This window comes from Centroberyx affinis, unplaced genomic scaffold (genome assembly GCF_046629955.1).
Source record: "Centroberyx affinis isolate AG114_WGS23_722 - 3 ecotype Tasmania unplaced genomic scaffold, CSIRO-AGI_Caff_v1 ptg003531l_1, whole genome shotgun sequence".
Classification (NCBI taxonomy): Eukaryota; Metazoa; Chordata; class Actinopteri; order Beryciformes; family Berycidae; genus Centroberyx; species Centroberyx affinis.
In genome coordinates this window covers 221,955-239,583 of record NW_027281475.1, presented here as the reverse complement: position 1 = coordinate 239,583, position 17,629 = coordinate 221,955, and the positions used below count along the sequence as shown (strand labels likewise).

The following is a 17,629-nucleotide window of genomic DNA, read 5'->3' as shown; positions in this document are numbered from 1 at the left end:
TATATTGTAGCGTCCCGTCAAGGACCGATACGTTGAATAATCACGAGAATCAGGAGCAATGATTATCTTGCAATTCAGTGCATTTATTTTACTAAACTTTGGTCACTGTCGGCCGTAACCACGCCCTACCAAACTCTCTCAGACAACCCAAACTCTTTAGGACAGCCCGAGACACGGAACAACAACAAGACCCAATCACCTACTCCTTGACCCGCCTCCCCCTGCCTCTAACCAACAACAGGAACACTCAGCACCCTAACACTGGTGATTGACAGACAGCAGATGAGAGGTACAAACTCGCTAACAAACATCTCCCATAACTGGCCATAACTGACAGTAAGCATAATCACAACACATATTGAACAGGGTTGCTACAATATTATCAATTTTATTATTTTAGCCAAAACTGTTCAAGTGCTGGTGAGAAGGTCTGACATATCTAAGTTATTAGCTTTACTGTCCAAACTATAGGCTACTAATTAAATATCACATTAATAAAAACATATACCAGATTCTTTAAAGTGGCCGCCCTTTGCCTTGATGGAAAGGCAAAGGCTTTGGAAAGAAATTCATATATAGGCATCAACTTAACTATTTATATTTGTCTAAGGAACTATTTTCAAGCATTTAAGCATAAGCCTTTCGATAAAAAAAAAAATGGCTTTAAATAATGAAAAACACAGTACATTCAATCAGGTGTGTCCAAACTTTTGACTGGTAGTGTAGTTGCTCCCAGTAACTGGGAATTGCACGATAGGTGATACATTCAGAAAGCCATACGTGTCATAACATATCACTTGATCAGGCAGATACTCACCCGCAGTCTGTACTCTGATTTAATAATGTTGCAGTTGAGGATAGACATGGGTGTATCAGGTGGGATGGTAATGATTTTGGTGACCGTCTGACTGGCGGAGGGTGGGACGGGCTCTCCCACCTCCTTCAGGAGGTTCCGGGTGTGGACTTTCCTCTTCCCCTCTGCAAAGAAGCTGTGTGTTTCCTATATATGAGGTATTTGGGCTTTATCTCGCGAGATGACTTGTTCTGAATGTAGGATACGATCTCTACCCCCTCTCCTATGAAGAGATTCGGCACAACATTACACTTATCAATCAATGGCTGATGTATTTTCAGATATTTGTGTCAAAATTTCTTAGCATGTAAGTATATCCTGCATATTGATTTACAAGTTATTTGGAGCAAAACACTGAGCACAATTCAAACAGTAACATGCTCATACAGTTATCATTTAGTTGACGTGATTTGAAAAATACAAAGAAAAACAGCAATGCCAAGCTTTCATTGTCAGGATGCTTACCTTGGTAGTATCCCATTCTCTCAATATTAACATCCATGGTTATTGTTCCTGAAGAAAAAAACTTCATCTTCTTATCCTTGGTTTCATGCTGAGCTGTCTGAATGGAAATGCAGATACATTGGCATTAGGGGACACATAGGCAGAAGCAATGAGACCATAATAGTCCACATACAGACACCAAATAACAGCCTATGTAGTTTGTGTGTAGTGTGACAGTTCCATTGTGTGTGTGTGTGTGTGTGTGTGTGTGTGTGTGTGTGTGTGTGTGTGTGTGTGTGTGTGTGTGTGTGTGTTATCAGTATCATTTAAACAGTGCTAAAAGCGTAAACGCACCATCAGCAGTTTACTGTCCAGGTTGGTTGTGGATACAAAGTTGAGCTTTGCTGTCGCTTTGCTGTCAGGTCTCATCGGTCGACTCAGTCTGGCCTGCAGTGTGTACAGGATTTTTCCATAACACCCAAAACCAAAATCAAAGGAGGATGGCAGGTTCCTAAAATAAAAAATACAAATAAGAGAAAAACATTTATCCCACATTTTACCAACCCTGCTGTATGTGCTATCACAACTCATCTCTGAAAAGTACTGCAACTGAATTGCCACTAAATAAATAAAGTATTGTTTAATACAGTACAGTAGATTCTTGAAAAAACACTGACTGGCACACAGAAAAACAGAAAAACTGACTGGCACACAGAAGAAAAAAGCTTTTAGCAATATTTTTGACCCATCAACTCAGGATCTAGGATCATTTCAAACAAACACAAATAGGATTGCGATCTATACCAGAGTTTCCCACTTTTTCACATCAAGGACCCCCATCAGATTACAATACAAACTCCCATTTGAGAAGATTTTTTCCCAAGAGTACAAAAGATTCAGAGAAGATTTTTGTTATTAAATGTGACTTGGTTTATAACTGACAACTGTAGGTGGGAAGATAACAGTGGGAAGAGTGAAACCTCTGATTTTCATCCTTAATAGCCTATACACTCTCTCATTGTGTCTACTGACCTCTGCTGAGTGAAAATTAAACTAGGCTACTCCTCATATGACTGAGGACCTTCTAGAGACCTCTCAGTGTCCCCCTGGTGGTCCCCAGACTGCACCTTGGTAACCACCTGTGTACACCTGCTGCATTATCATAGCAACCTGACTAAAAAGGATAGTGCTGCAGAAATTTGGTCCAACGTGTTTTTAATCAAATATCTTTGCAGTAGCCTAGTTAGGCCTACCTATCCGGGATCTGAAAGGTGAACGGGTAGGTGTGTAAACCGGGGGCGATGACGCCACTGTCTGAAAAGCAACAAGTTACCATCAGATGATTTGTTTGTGTGTTGGACTGTAGCGCGATACAGCCTAAGGGAAGTCACTCGCCTACATCTTTATTATCGTTGTCATACTTTTTTCTCATCCCATACAGTTAAATATATACGGACATGTACTTGTATGTAGATGGCATTCATTCGGAATAATATGGATGTAGGCTATTTGCAGACGTTGTCAACAACGCATAGGAAGAAATTATATTTCCAGTGAACACATTTCAAAAGAATGTCATCTACATTTCATGGCCAAATTTGTATGTTTTGAAATTATGTCTAACCCCACAGGACAAGTCAAATGTAGCCTACATGTAAAGATAAAAACGTTGAAGCTTAACTGTCCCACTTTACCCATTGTCCCACTTTACCAGTATTCACCCTATTTATTAAATTGTTAAAAAGAGAAAAGTGACTAATAAAACACTAATTAGTTACTAGTAGGCTACTTATCAAAATATAACTATTATCTATTATATGAACAGAAATCACTCATATTTTCAGAAAAACATTAGTTTATTATTTTTTTCCCTTCAAAAGACCCTAGATCAGTTTGATAGTACTTAGTATTATGTGTGCAATGGATTTACATCATAAAGATTTGTCAGCCTATAAAGGTGAGTTAATATATTCCAAAGGGTAAAATTAGGCTAAGTTCAGGTAGATTTACACTCCACTACATCCCTTATTTCCTCCCCTCAACTGTCTTTCCAAGGTGAAGAGTCACCTGGCACTCTGGAAAAACAGACACACCTTCCAGCCCACTTCTGTATTCAGGTCACAAGACCTTATTAGCTCCCTCCCCCTCAAACAGCATCATGTGACTTTTCCAGGCTTTTCCTCAATGGAAAAAAATGCTCTTGTTACCTGTGGATGCAGGTACTGTAGCTACTGATTGACAGCAACAGATTTTGGAAATAAATGTTCCTTGGGATCGAATGCTTATCTCTTGACTCAGCAGGTTATTCAGCCTGTAATAACCCATCATTTATAAAGCAGTATTGTTTTATAATGATTGTGAAAGAAAGTGGAGTTGCTCCTTAGATCCCCACAAAGGTGATTTTTATTTCATTTGTGACTTTCACTATAATTCTATAATAACTATAATTTGCACCAAAGGAATAATGTAATCATCTCAAAAAAGTATAAATAATGTAATCATTCACTTAAATACTTTCTACATTACGTTACACCCAGCTAGCTTTTTTGCTTTTTTCATTTGTTTTCTTCTCCTCCACCCTTGTTTTTCTTCATATTTCTTTTCATATTTACTCTTTTTCCAGGGTGATGATATATATTGGGTGGCCCGGTGATTAGAGAGACTGCTCCTCAAATTAGATATCCATGTGTTACTTGTATAAAAAAAGAAACTGAGTGAAAAAAGTTACAAATTATTGTACTTTATTTAGTACAGCAGGTAAATTAAGTCCTTGATTGATGATGATGATATTACAGACCCGATCCTGGAAACAAGAAATGTGATTTAAAAAAACATGGTTACAAGTGATGAGTATTAGTAAACATAATTAATCTACATTTTCTGAAAATGTTTGACTGTCTATTATGGTCTGTTGAGTCTCTCATTCAAGGAACTGAATCTGATTACATTTAATTGCATTTGTCGTTTATTTGAAAGAAACAAGTACTGATATTGACATCATTGCAATTACAGGTACCAATGCACTGTACATGTAGCCAGAGCTAATTTTGCTGACATGGATTAGGCTACCTATTATTTCAACTGCTAAAAGAACCCATTCCCTTAATTCTTGTTCTTAATATTGTTGTTTTGTTTTGGTTTTTTTACCCCAAATATTTTTCAACATTAGGCTACTTGCAGAACATTGTGCTTATTGCAATTACATCATTCTCAGCTGGTCAGGATGAGAGGGACTAAAAGATAATGTTTAATATAACTGACATCAATTTTTAACTTAGACTCATATGCCATACATTCAAGTAATTCTGAGTTGAAAACGACCTGTGATAGCAAAGAGAAAGTGTCAGGTTGCTTGTTCTAATACTGTGATAATAATATCCACATTGATCTTTTTCGATTAGCCCTCTCCAAATTTATTTGAACTACTAGGATTTTCCACCAAAATCGGACAAGGGGGGGTACATCCCATATGTCCCATAGGGCAGCGGGGGAGCAGAGGGTCCTGTGGAGGCTGTGGGGTTTTGTGGGAAGCTGGTCCATCCTGGCTGGTCTGGGTTTCCAAACGCCCCAAATCCAAAACCAGGATTAGCAGGTGGTTGCTCCGCATCAGCCCCCTGAAAGGCAGGCAGGACGACTATTGGGAACTTGATCTCTGGGTCTGAGGCGTACTTGACATCCAGATAGACCTGTGATGGGGAAACAAGAGATATCTCAAGAAATACTGGTGATGAGTAACGGAGCTGGGCAGACATGTTAGAAAAATCAGAGGGAGAGAGAGACACACCCTGAGCCTGTACTCTGCTTTGATGATGTTGCAGTTTACGATGGACACACAAGTGGCGGGAGGGATGGTGATGATCTTGGTGACAGTCTGGCTTGCGGAGGGTGGGATGGGTTCGCCCACCTCTTTCAGGATGTCTTTGGTACTGACTCTCCTCTTGCCCCTCGCAAAAAAACTGTGCTTGCTGTAAATGCAGTACTTGGGCTTAATCTCACGGGACGAGCGGTTCTGAATGGCAGCCACAACCTTTATCCCCTCTCCTGCAAAACAGAACAGCAATAAATATAGTAGTGAACATGAAACTCACATGTACATTTACTATAATACTAGTATAAAACTATTCTTTTTACTCTCTGGTTGATACCAACACACTTGAATGATAGACATTATAATGAGATACTTATATGGATTTTTTTTAGCTGTATTGCATGGCCACATTACAGCACTAAGGTATACTGTTTGTTAAGAGATACCTGCAGAAGTAAGGACATGATAAATTATAGGCAACTAATTTATAGTTAAGGTGTAAAGGCAAAATATGACGATGTTGCAAATAAGGTCTGCTTTAAACAATAGCAGCTGTCTGCAAGGTAGCAAACGGATGTATTGAGTCTTCTATGCAGCCCAGTACTAGTAGATGACACCCAATTTGCAACTCTGTGACCAAGTGGGAAGATTAAGACTCAACCATTGGCTGAGCAGATGAACAAGCCACAGTGCCACGCGGCTTGTGATTGGCTAAATGAAGAGAAGTCGCCCATTGTTGGCAGCCTTGGAGCAAACAGCTGCCTTCCAGTTGACACTCGGGGGAATAAAAGCCCTTTGTCCCCAGATGTGTGAATCAGCAAACTGACTTCAAATTGGGAAAAACAAATTTGAAATTATAGCCAAAAGTTAAATTCATCCAATTTCAAGTCATTGTATTCGATTTGAATATCAACTCTGCCTTCAGGCGATGAAATCAGTCTTTTATTGTAACATTCTCTGGTGAGTGTCTTGCCAGTCTTAGGGAAGAATAACCCCGCCCACCCAACTCTGACCACACAGTTGGATTTGGTCTCACAACCTCTCATTACTCTCATTACTATTACTGCATACTGTATCTCATCACTTGTTGTCTTATCTTCAAACCATAAAACAGCTCCTTATGCGAAAGGAACTTTGAGCTGTGCAAGGAGTTATGCAACAGTGTCAGATGTTTGTTTTCTTTTTTCTTTTTCCCCACAACTCATTATAAAGATAAAATGTGTGATATAACAGTGAAAATGAATGAATACTCTTTGGCAATAAAAAAAGCTAGCTTGTAAATCTTAATTATATGCAAATTTACCTTGGTAGAAGCCCATTCGATCAATATTTACATCCATGGCTAATGTTCCTGAAGCAAAGAGCCTCATTTTCTGATCTTTCTCACCATGCTGTGGAGTCTGAAAGCAAAGGCATATGGTTACTTCTCATTACTGTAGTAGGACCAAAGTCAAACAGCAAACATCTGTGACTGTGTGTGTGTGTGTGTGTGTGTGTGTGTGGGTATGTGTGTGTGTGTGTGTGTGTGTGTGTGTGTGTGTGGGTATGTGTGTGTGTGTGTGTGTGTGTGTGTGGGTGTACCATCAGCCCTGGAGAACTGTTCAAGTTTGTGTTGGAGACAAAGGTGAACTGAGCCTTGGCTTTGCTGTCTATTCTCATCGATCGGCTCAAGTTTGCCTCCAGAGTGTACAGGATTTTCCCCCAGGCGCCATTAAAGGAAGATGGCATATCTCTGGGAGACAAAGTGAGAGACGATGTACAAAACAGACTGGAAGATGAGTGACATTCCCTGTGTCATAGTCCAAAGTTGATACTCAGCAAATTCTCACAAGTATTGAGTGGAACTATTCATGTCAAATGTGAACATTTCAGTTAAATTACAGATTATTTTATTTATTTTTATGATAGACACTTAAAGATTATCACATACAGAACTGTATGTGTTCAGAAAGGCTAGTAAAGTACGACAGATTGATGAGTATCTGTCAGAAATCGTGACAGGTATAATTCATTTAGATAAACTCACTGTGCAGGGATCTGAAAGGTGAATGGATAGACATGGCAACCCGGGCCAACATTACTGTTGCCTGAAAAGCAATAAATCACCCAGTTGCACAATGTGGCTACCATCGCTCCTTTCAGCAAGGTTTGTAAATCTGACTACAATGAGTAAATGTATTACTAGTATGATGTGTCTCATAAACCTGAAGAAGAGTGAGCAAGACAAAAGTAGAGGAGTTTTAGAGGGAAAACTGAATTTATAACTGAATAATTTCCACATGCTACATGCTATTTCTATCATTTTAGACACTGTGTTCTAGATTTGTAAACACAACCAGCTCTTTGGAACACAAACAGATATTTGAACACAAATAAGCCAAAACTGTAATCTGATCATTAAATGACAACAGAGATATTTTTATTCACAACCTACAGAAGGGGCCAACTTTACTGACACCGTGACGTTAAAGAGGATGATTTTCTGGATATGTGGGAACAATTCTTTTTCTGAATGGTTTGCGGGAAATATTAAGACAACTATAACATAAAACTAATCTGGATGTAAAAAAAACAAACATTCAATGAATCCTTTGTCAGTTAGGCTCTTGCATTTTTTTAATGCACCCCTTGTGTTTTCTTCAATCTCACCAGTGCAAATGATAAATTTACTATTCTTTTTGTGCTTTATCATTTTGTATGTGCAAGTAAACTACACTAAACTTGTAAAAAAAAAAAAACATAAACACACCAGGTCGACAAATCCATTTCAGAGGAAGTTATTTTATGTTTCACTTTAAATAAAAGAGACCACAATCTAAACAAGAGATTCTGATTCCAGCAGGTTATTGTGGTCTGAGATGAATATAAACAGTTCACTCACCCTGGTTCTCCTGAATGATAAACTGCTTGATACTGAAGTACTTCTCCTTGGCATGGTAAATTACAGTAGTTTTGTTATGTGTCTCCGTCCATTTGACTTCTGCTTTTCCCTTCAGCTTCACACACAGTGAATCTATTTTGCAATCTTTAGCCAGCTCCAATGTAATTGTCCCTGTAAGGTAATCACCGCTGGTGAACGTGTTGCTTTTGTTAATGGGGTTATATCCCACTGAAAAGCTCTTCACAGTGTTTGACATGGTCGATCACTGTTAAGCAAAAGAGACTTGACATGCAACGAATACTCCAGGAGCAAGTGCTATAGGTGAGATAATGAGCAGAGACTAAATACCTACAGGTTGCAAGGTGTGTCCCTGAATACCGAATGACACCAGCAATCATTACACCACAAGATTTCACTTTAACCAATGGCCTGCAGGTGGACACCCAGAGGTAGCCACTCCATTTTATTCTATATTCTTTGCTCACAATTGTTGTTATCAGCACATGAAATTTGACAACTCCAAAAATGTACTTATTACAAGGAATGAATGAATGAATGAATGAATGGTCAACAGACATTAGGATTTACAGTCAGGGGACACACACGTGGATAGTCATATCTTATAGCCGGCATCATTAATCATCTTTAATCCTAATCATCGTTCATTAATCCTTCCTGGCTAGACCTAGCCTAAGGAAGGTCTTGCTTGCCAAGTAAAGATAGCCTTTCCAAAAGTTATCGGCTCTAAGAATATGAAATGTTCCTTTGTGAAAATGGGGTAGACAGAATATGTTATACATGTTTTCTGGGATACATCATGCAGTGTAGTTAAAAAGGAAAAGTCCAATCAGCTGCATAGTGTTATCTTCTCAACCTCCTTCAATTTCACAAAGAGATATTCACTTTTGGTATGTTTTTCTAGTTTGTACGTAATTTGCCCCAAAACATTTAGAAAACCACCACTTATAAACGTGTTGTTCTTTTTAATGGGCATTATATGCAACTGAAATATTTTTCATAGTTAAACATAATGAGACATATGTTATGAGGACATACTGTATGTGGGTGAAAATTAGTTAATTCAATACAAATACAGTAGTAGAATGCTCTTTGTGTGGGTGTGTCCAATATTCAGTACAAACACATCCTGGGTCATGTGGGCTAAACAAATTGGATGGAAAAATGTATGGAATGTATGTGTATGTATGGAATCTAAGATAAGTGCATCTGTGCACTTGGAAATTTACACACTTCTCACCTTTCAACTGCACACAACATGAGGACATGCTTGAAAGCATTAAGCTGTATCATCATGTGAAAAACTATTACAAGAGTTAGTTATTATTTTGAGAGAAATGTAAGATAGAAGTGTCCCTGTCAATAATCTTATAAGATCATTGTTTTTAATCACCATATTTTGGCAGTGCGTTGTCCCTTAAAGCATGTGTGTATTACAATAAGTACTATTACCCATAACTGTGATAGAGAGTTCCTTTATTGTGCAAAAAACAATTGATATAAAAGTGTAACTAGCAACAGGCTGCAATATAAGATGAAGAAGAGAAGTATTTTTGTTTGCCTGTGAAAATATGACAAGAGCCCTGGGGATGTGGCTAAACCAGTTAAGGTAAAATGTCACCTGACCAGGAGTCACCTTGACCAACTGATAAGGGGGATCATTAGTTTTGTCACCCTTGACTTCATTAAAATGTCAGTTATATGATATACTTGGTGCTTGCTATTTGCTAGGGTTGGGTCATACTTAACCTGGAAACACCTATGCAGGGCGACAGTGGTGGTCAGTTTTCAGCACACTATGAAACCAAACCCCTTAATTTTATCCCTGAAATGTCCTTAATTTCTCCATTACATAAACATTAATTATCCATTAAAATAGTACGGTTAGTATCATGGGTTTATAAGGGATTTATTCATGGGTTGATTCACAGAGACACTAGTAATTAAGGGATTTTGCATGCATTTTGTGCATGGTTTACAGGGTTATTAAGTGGAAAGTAATAGAACATTTTTCAGAATTGATTTTTTGATTAAATAAGAAATTAGAGTCAAGATTAAGGGAGTGTTTAAGGTGGTTTTGATGGGATCTTCTCCATTAATAACTCCCTTATTTTTTTAAGGGGATTTTAAATGAGTTAATGTACATTAATGACAATGTAAGGTCATTAAGGGATTACTGGTTCGTGGAGGCAGCAGCACTCATTTGACAAGTTTGTGGGATTTCGTCATAAAAAGCTGGAAAATATGAATTGTTAGAGAGAGCCAGGGAGGGAGGGACAGAGAGGGAGAGAGAAGCAGAGAGAGAGAAGCATGTTAAGCCTATAGCCTCCAAACGATGTAAATAATGTAAGTGTAGCTCTTCACACCGTAACCGGAGCGTTGATGCCCCCTATAGGATAGGAGATGGACTGCACCATAATTGCAAGCCAGGAGTCACAGTACAGAAAAGGCACATTCAATTAGTTCTAATAACCCTGATACTTAGACTTATGTAAGAAAACAAGACACAAAACACAGTCATGTCACATGTTCTTGTTTAATATTTGATACATAAACACTACATTACATATCTTGAACCCAATGCAATGGCCTGACAAGAGTTGAGGAAATCAGTCCAGTTTACTTCTCCCATAGAAAAACTATACTGTCTAAGAGTGCACTTTTCAATAAACTCAGCAACATGACATTCTATCATGTTAGCAGGCACAGGAATCGTGGGGTTCGACACCAGAGAGAAGCCCCCCAAAAGGAAAGAATGACATGCAGATGGGCCGAGTTCGCCCTAAATGATAACGTGTATGCAAATTGACGTAGACCAGCCTTCCAGGCAGACAGATGCCAAGAAATGATTTCACAGTCATCCAGACAGGACTTAGAAATGGCTTCGGAGGTAGTTGGAGCATGAAGTTGTCTCGCAGGCAGTTAAATTACCTTCACTTCTGATGAGCCGTCTCATTCTGAATGCAGACTAGCACTGTGTGCGCAATACAACACAAGTCTGACTGTAAGGCAGAGACACTCCAAATTAGCTTTAGAAGCAGTTGCACCATCGAGCTGTTTGACACCCAGTTAAAGTGGGTGGGGTGGCACCGTGGCAGGGTGGCCTTGTGGTTAGGGAGACCGTCCCAGAACCAGAGGGACTCAGATTCAAGCCCAGCAACAGCAGCTAAGTCAGTATGCTCACTAACTTCGGCTATCAAGGTGTCCTTGAGCAAGACACTGCTCACTCACTTTAAATCTCTTTGGATAAGAGCGTTGGCTGAAAGCCTAAATTGTAAATTAGGGTTACCACAGATCTGTACGCTAGACAAATGCACTCCAAATCACCTTTTCACGCAATAATATGAAACAGCATGAAATGATGTAAACCTACAACTGAATCAAATTATGAAACAAGCATCATTATCAGCTCAGTCACCACAGTGTCTTTGAAGAGAAGTCAGTTAAAAGTGTTAGTTGTGCAAGCTGCTCTCAGCTATTATCAAGTCATAAAAAGTTCACCTGATGATGTTCAGAAAGCTAGATAATTATGCTGAAACAGGTTGAACTTAGTTTGCACAGTGCTTGCAGTTCTCTTGCTGCTAAAGGGAGTAACAGAGGGGAAGCTGAAAGACACTGGCATGGCATCAGACTGGTTCACCACAGCACTCAGCTGCCTGGCTGGCCTTTGTCTTCATTATCATCATCATCATCATTTAGAGCAAACTTTACCTTTCTGTGAATGGCAGATCAACCGCATCCAATTTATGGAAAAAAGTAATTTCTTCAGAATATATACTTACTGTTCTATTCAGTTTAATTATAAACAATATAAATATGACAAAGGTTGATATGTTGACAGACATGGTTAAAGTTCAGGTGAGAAAATGAAAATGTTTACACACTTATAAAGTACAAATTATGACTTACTCTTCCTATAACATTATTTATGTAGATGTATATTCTTGACAGTATCATTTTTTAAATCAGCACAAAAACCTGGACAAAATCCAGCTGGAAATTATCATATTTCCATTTTGGCTTGGACAGGAGAATCACCCCAGGCTTTCTATCTAACTGTTAACAGTGTTACAATATAATGTCTTTGGGAAAAACTTTGTCGATAGTAAGGTCACTGGGATAGCCTAAGTGTTCAAACTGTAATATAACTTTTCTCTTCATGCCTCCATCTACTCAGCTGTACACTGAAACTGAATGGAGTTACTTCACACACAATAACAATAACAATACACACACACTCTGAAAATACTGTTAATGACAGTTAAAATACAATGGCAGCATGTTTCTATAAGGCAGTTTCCACAGTCAGTTTGGGCCTTTGGCTTCAGCTGAACAATACATTGAAGTTCAGCTGTATAAACTAAGCACTCTGGTGTCCATAGGAGTGTTAAAATTGGCATGTCATTCATAAAAAAAAACATTACAATGGCATTGTGGCATAGGTGCAGTCTCTTATTCTATACTTCTATAAGCAAGTATAAATGATTGTTTTTGCATGTCAATATAAAAAGGTAACATCACATTTTGCATATTTGGAGCACTGAGAACATGTATTTAAAAAGCTAATCTGACAGTTTGAAAACATGGAGGAGACACAGTGTTGCAGAATGACAGTGAGTTATAATACTGAGCTACAGTTCTATTCTTTGTAACAGTAAACATAAAATTAATTCATCCAATACAAGTTTAAACACCTCACTTAAAAACAAGGCAAGAGAGGGCTATGCCTGCAGTATTGAACACTAAACCACAGAGAGAATGGCAAAACATCAAGTAGTACACTATACAATACAAATTTATATTAGAAAAGATGTAAGACAGACTTGGACCTTCAGAAGACTAGTGGTAGCAGTTGAAGAGGCCCAAATCAACCAAGGACTAAAGACACATCTTTAAAATGGTTTTGCATGACATACAAAAAATGTTACGATGATTTCTCAACATAAAGTGTGTGTTGGATAGCAAACATCAGGTGCTGCTAAGTGACAAAAGGGCAAGCCCGATACGAAGACCCTGAGAAATCAAACTTCAAACTTTGACATCAAACTTTGGTGTGTCAAATCAACACAATCTAGACAATGTAAAGGAAAATTAATTTCCTTAAAATACCTTTTACTATCAAGTGAAATCAGTTTGGATTGTTTCAACAGACAAAAACCTTTACCAAACAAGTTTCATGTGAAGTTGGACACCTCATGCTCCCTCAAAAAGCACAAAAAAAGATTGCAAAACGTGGAATAACACCTTGAGGTACTCACGAATAAGACGGGGGATCAGTGTATGCAGGGATATCGCACAGGATGATGGGAAACAGCACTATGAGGTCAGAGGAAGCTCTCACACAAAGACGCACCTATGAGGTGGAGGGAATAACGGAGACAGACAGGTGACGGTGTAAAACAGGATCATTAAAAACATGCGTGAACTTCATCAAAGACCCAATCCTTAATCCCAATATGAAAAGGAGAGACTGCATCTCCACTGAAAATCAAAACATTTGAGTTTTTTTCCTGATACAAAGACTAACAGTAGGTTTGGATGTACTTTGAAGTAGCAAAAGGATTGTTTACATTTGTAATGCTCATAAACATTAAAGTAGATATTTTTGAATTTTGCTCCAGACCTAGGCTGGGGTGAATATTTATCTACACCTCAAACAACGTAAATCATATATTAAAGTTCAAAGGTCTTATATAATACAATGGAAAATATGACTATGTTTGTCGCAATAAAGTTGAAAAAAATACAATCCCTAAAGTATCTTGATGGCATTGTATGGATAAAACTTGCAAGAACCCTTTATATTAAAGGTGAAAAACAGCTGAGACAAACAGACTGAATCACTAAAGCATGAACAGCACTATTATTTACCTCGCACTATCAGGGCATCATTCTGTCATTGACACCTACCTCAATAATGTAGTCGACTTCGATGATGCTGCAGTTAGAGATGGTGAGCGGGACAGCGGCGGGGACAGTGAGCGTCATCTCGGTGTACACGTCAGAGCTGTGAGGGCTGACAGGCTGGCCCGTCTCGGAGGCCAAGTGCTTGATACTCTTCCTGCTCTGGCCCTTGTTGTGGGTGTAGAACGTCTGGTTCTGAACGAGGCGGGCCTTTGGTGTGGCTGTTCGAGACGAAGCGTTGCTGAACTTGCAAGTTATTTTGGCCGTTTCACCTGCGAGGTGGGGGGGTGTTCGGCTGTGTTTAGTTTAACTGTTTTCCCTGCTCCTAAACTCCATGCTTACACTACCAGTCAAAAGTTTGGACACCCGTGTTTTTCTATATATATTTTATTTATTTTTTTTTCGCATTTTAGAATAATAGTAAAGACATCAAAACTATGAAATAACACAAATGGAATTATGCAATGACCATTAAAAAAAGTGTTAAATCAAAACTATTATATTTTAGATTCTTTAAAGTAGCCGCCCTTTGCCTTGATGGAAAGGCAAAGGCTTTGGAAAGAAATTCATACATAGGCATCAACTATCACTATTTATATTTGTCTGAAAAACATATTTCAAACACTTAAGCATAAGCCTTTAGATCAAAACATAGTACATTCAATCAGGTGTGTCCAAACTTTTGACTGGCAGTGTATATCACTAGACAAATGACAGGTGAGTGCAGACACACTCACAAGCACAGTAAGTAAATTATTCACGTTACAGTACCGGGGGCGAAGACTTTCTTGCCCAGGCGGACGGTCATTGAGACGGGACCTGAGGCGCACCACAGACAGCACAGTGTCATGCTGTTGGAGCCTGCTAGGGGGGCCTGCACAGAAACAACAGAGAGGCACACAAAGAGAAAGTGACACAGATCTGCAGCAGAACAAGTGGGCAACGGGTAGAAATCTATGTTTAATTTAATCCATTTTATGTCTTATCTTATCCCCCATCCCTACAACTGCTTAGGGGGCGTCAACATGGACTTGTGAGGATAATCCAAAGGAAAAAACTGATGAGGTCCGAAGGCAAAATGAGTCACAAAAAACAGTGGGGGGAGACTGTCACTTACCAGGAGCTCTGGCTGGTTGGCATCTATGCGGTTTACAAAGTTCAACTGGGTCACAAAGTCCTTGGACAGATGCCACGGCCTGCTGATACCCACAGTCAAGGTGTAGGCGATGTGACCGTGAACCCCTTGGAAGGAGGATGGGAAGTTTCTGCATTGGTACACAGAAAATAAGTCAAGGTGTTAGATATGAGTGCTGATGCAATCTGGCACCAAGGAACAGTGTAACAACAGTTTATACAACAAATTAACATGAAGATTCAAGGGAATTTAAAACTTTCATGTTAGGAAAATGTATATTCTCTGTAGTGAATAGCAACAAATGAGACAAAATCACACCCAACATGGAAACACTTGATAACACACCCCTGGGGGAGTTGACATGTAAATGGGTACACATGCGTCCCAGGCTGAAGTTTTGAGGGTCCACCGATAGCTGGAAGAGAGTGAGTGACTGAGTAACTGAACTGTTTTCACTGAATGGAGACGATTTGATTGTTTGCAATGTGTTATCATGCACCCGATACCGTGTCGGCAGAGGCTGGCATACCACCGTTTCTTTGCACGATGTCGCTTTTGAAGTTGAAGAACTCCAACTTTGCAGAGTAGTGTCTTCGGCGACGTCTCCGTTTTCTACTCCCTCCTCCACCAGTGGACCAGTGGACGTGCGCCTCGCCTTTCAGCGCCAGCGTTATTGAATTGATATTCGTTGGCTTCGTAAGGTCGAAGAAGATCTGGCCTGTCACTAGGTCACCGCTGGAGAGAGTATTCCTCTCGTTCAAAGCGTTCAAATTGATGTTGAAGTTCTTGAACGTTTGCTGGAACATCGTTGAACCTCGAGTAAATGTTTTAAAACAAACTTGGGAATACGGTTAAATCACTCTCACGCAACAACAAAGTGCAGCATTCAACGCTGCACTGCAGACTTGAAACTACACAAACACAAGAATGCGAGAAACAGGCTGCGCAAGCGCAGAACATACGGGTGTGTCTATTTTAACCCTTCCAGTCCCACGAGGGGAGTCAGGAGGGTAAACAGGGTAAAAAAGGTGGGTGAATTGTGACCGCAGTTGCTGATCAGTTGGTGATAAGGCAAACAACCACAAAAAAAAAAGAAAAAATCTCCCATTAAAAGACCCGTGTAAGTTTGACCAGTTTGATACTATTTGCTATGATGTATAGTTACTATGACTTTATTTCATAAAGATTTATGTCAGCCTACAAAGATGTGTAAACTCTCCTTGGCGAATAAAAAATATGGGTAACACCCACTTAAACCCTCCACTACATAGAATAGGACTGATCACACGCCCTCAACATGTTGCTTAAAGATTGTGTATTGGCAGTTTATCATCTTCAAAAAGGAATATAACCTTCAAACAAGTCAAAGCCACTGAGGCAACACAACGCAGGTTTTATACAAGCAATGAAAGAGCCCTAAATGATTCACTGTTTATTCCAATTTATTCCACATTAGTTTGTTCACTTGATAGTTTATTCCAGAAAAGCAAGCAAGCATAGAGTTTCAGCGACCTCTCTCTGCTCTGGTCAAGGTGTGCTACATGGTGGCTGGGCCATTTTGCTTCTATGGTGATGGACTATATTTTTAATTCTAGAAAAAATGTGTTATATATATATCTAGATCCTTATTTTGGTTAGGTTTTACTCGCCTAAATTGTACTTTTCAGCAACTAATACATTTGGCATATGGCAAATAATTTTCCCCCTTTTGCATAATGCTGTTAACACATGAACCCCCTCCTTTACTCATCTGCTGTCAAAACAAGTCATCAGCTACCCACTCACCACTGCTACAGATAAATCCCCTCTTACTTTTTAACCATACCACTTATCACTGACTATGCAGTAGTAGCAGAAAATGCAGCAAAAAAAGAAGATGAATCTGCTTGTTGGAGGAGGTCACTGATGCAGATATGCCTGAATTTAAAATTAGCCTCAGAGGTAAATATGAATAATTAGTGATAAATATAATAATAATAATAATAAATAATCAGCTATCCAGCCAGTGGCTAGCAGATTCCCAGCATGTTATTTAAAGCTGCAATATACAACTTTATTCATAATTAAATAATACATAATTATGATATATTATGCATTATCTACATGCATATATCTGTGACCCTGTTTGAAATTATGTTCAGCACATTTTGCAACAGCACAATGGCAGAAAGCAGTAGGAAAAGAAGCAAAGCTAAACGTGCGGCAGACATGGCCTGTTCAGACACACGAGTGAACATCAGCAGTGCTATTTTTTATTGCCCATTGGCTGCATTCAAAGTCTGCTTCTTCAACAGCTTTGGTGGGTTTTATGGGTGCCAGTTACCTCAGCCTTAGACTAGATGCCGTTTAAAGGTGTGATGAGTGTTGGAACATGAACTGAAGAGGAGGCAGGCAGGACTAGCAATACACTTTGCTGCCTCAAGGCAAAAAGTTACATATTGTAGCCTTAATGTGATTGTATAATGTATAATAATAATGATAATAATGTGCAATTGTAGAGCTATAGATGTCATTATAGGAATGTTTCCTTACTCTGAAACTCTGTTGTCTTGGCTAGTTTTGGAGCATTGACACAAAACTAATTTT

At 39.0% G+C, this 17,629-nt stretch overlaps 2 protein-coding genes across 2 annotated transcripts; both read right to left on the bottom strand.

The window, feature by feature from the left end:
- Positions 1-4,208: 4,208 nt before the first annotated feature.
- LOC139661477 (arrestin domain-containing protein 3-like) lies at positions 4,209-8,242 on the bottom strand. The gene is made up of 6 exons (XM_071539915.1): positions 7,987-8,242; positions 7,132-7,192; positions 6,687-6,837; positions 6,409-6,505; positions 5,082-5,338; positions 4,209-4,983 (listed from the first exon to the last, which is right to left on the bottom strand). Exons 1-6 carry the CDS (start codon positions 8,240-8,242, stop codon positions 4,723-4,725), a joined length of 1,083 nt encoding a protein of 360 aa, XP_071396016.1. The 3' UTR covers positions 4,209-4,722.
- A 2,302-nt stretch (positions 8,243-10,544) lies between these two features.
- LOC139661472 (arrestin domain-containing protein 3-like) lies at positions 10,545-15,898 on the bottom strand. The gene is made up of 6 exons (XM_071539912.1): positions 15,573-15,898; positions 15,389-15,458; positions 15,026-15,173; positions 14,680-14,782; positions 13,915-14,180; positions 10,545-13,357 (listed from the first exon to the last, which is right to left on the bottom strand). The coding sequence occupies exons 1-6, from the start codon at positions 15,847-15,849 to the stop codon at positions 13,259-13,261; spliced, it is 963 nt and encodes a 320-aa protein (XP_071396013.1). The 5' UTR covers positions 15,850-15,898; the 3' UTR covers positions 10,545-13,258.
- Between the last annotated feature and the right edge of the window lie 1,731 nt (positions 15,899-17,629).

Coding starts and splice junctions, on each gene's coding strand:
- LOC139661472 (XM_071539912.1), bottom strand. CDS start 15,849: ATGTTCCAGCAAACGTTCAAGAACTTCAACATCAATTTGAACGCTTTG. Junction 14,181..14,679: donor CAAGAAAGTCTTCGCCCCCG/GTACTGTAACGT, acceptor CCCACCTCGCAG/GTGAAACGGCCAAAATAACT. Junction 13,358..13,914: donor AAGTCGACTACATTATTGAG/GTAGGTGTCAAT, acceptor TCCACCTCATAG/GTGCGTCTTTGTGTGAGAGC.
- LOC139661477 (XM_071539915.1), bottom strand. CDS start 8,242: ATGTCAAACACTGTGAAGAGCTTTTCAGTGGGATATAACCCCATTAAC. Junction 6,506..6,686: donor ACAGTTCTCCAGGGCTGATG/GTACACCCACAC, acceptor CTTTGCTTTCAG/ACTCCACAGCATGGTGAGAA. Junction 5,339..6,408: donor TCGAATGGGCTTCTACCAAG/GTAAATTTGCAT, acceptor TCTGTTTTGCAG/GAGAGGGGATAAAGGTTGTG.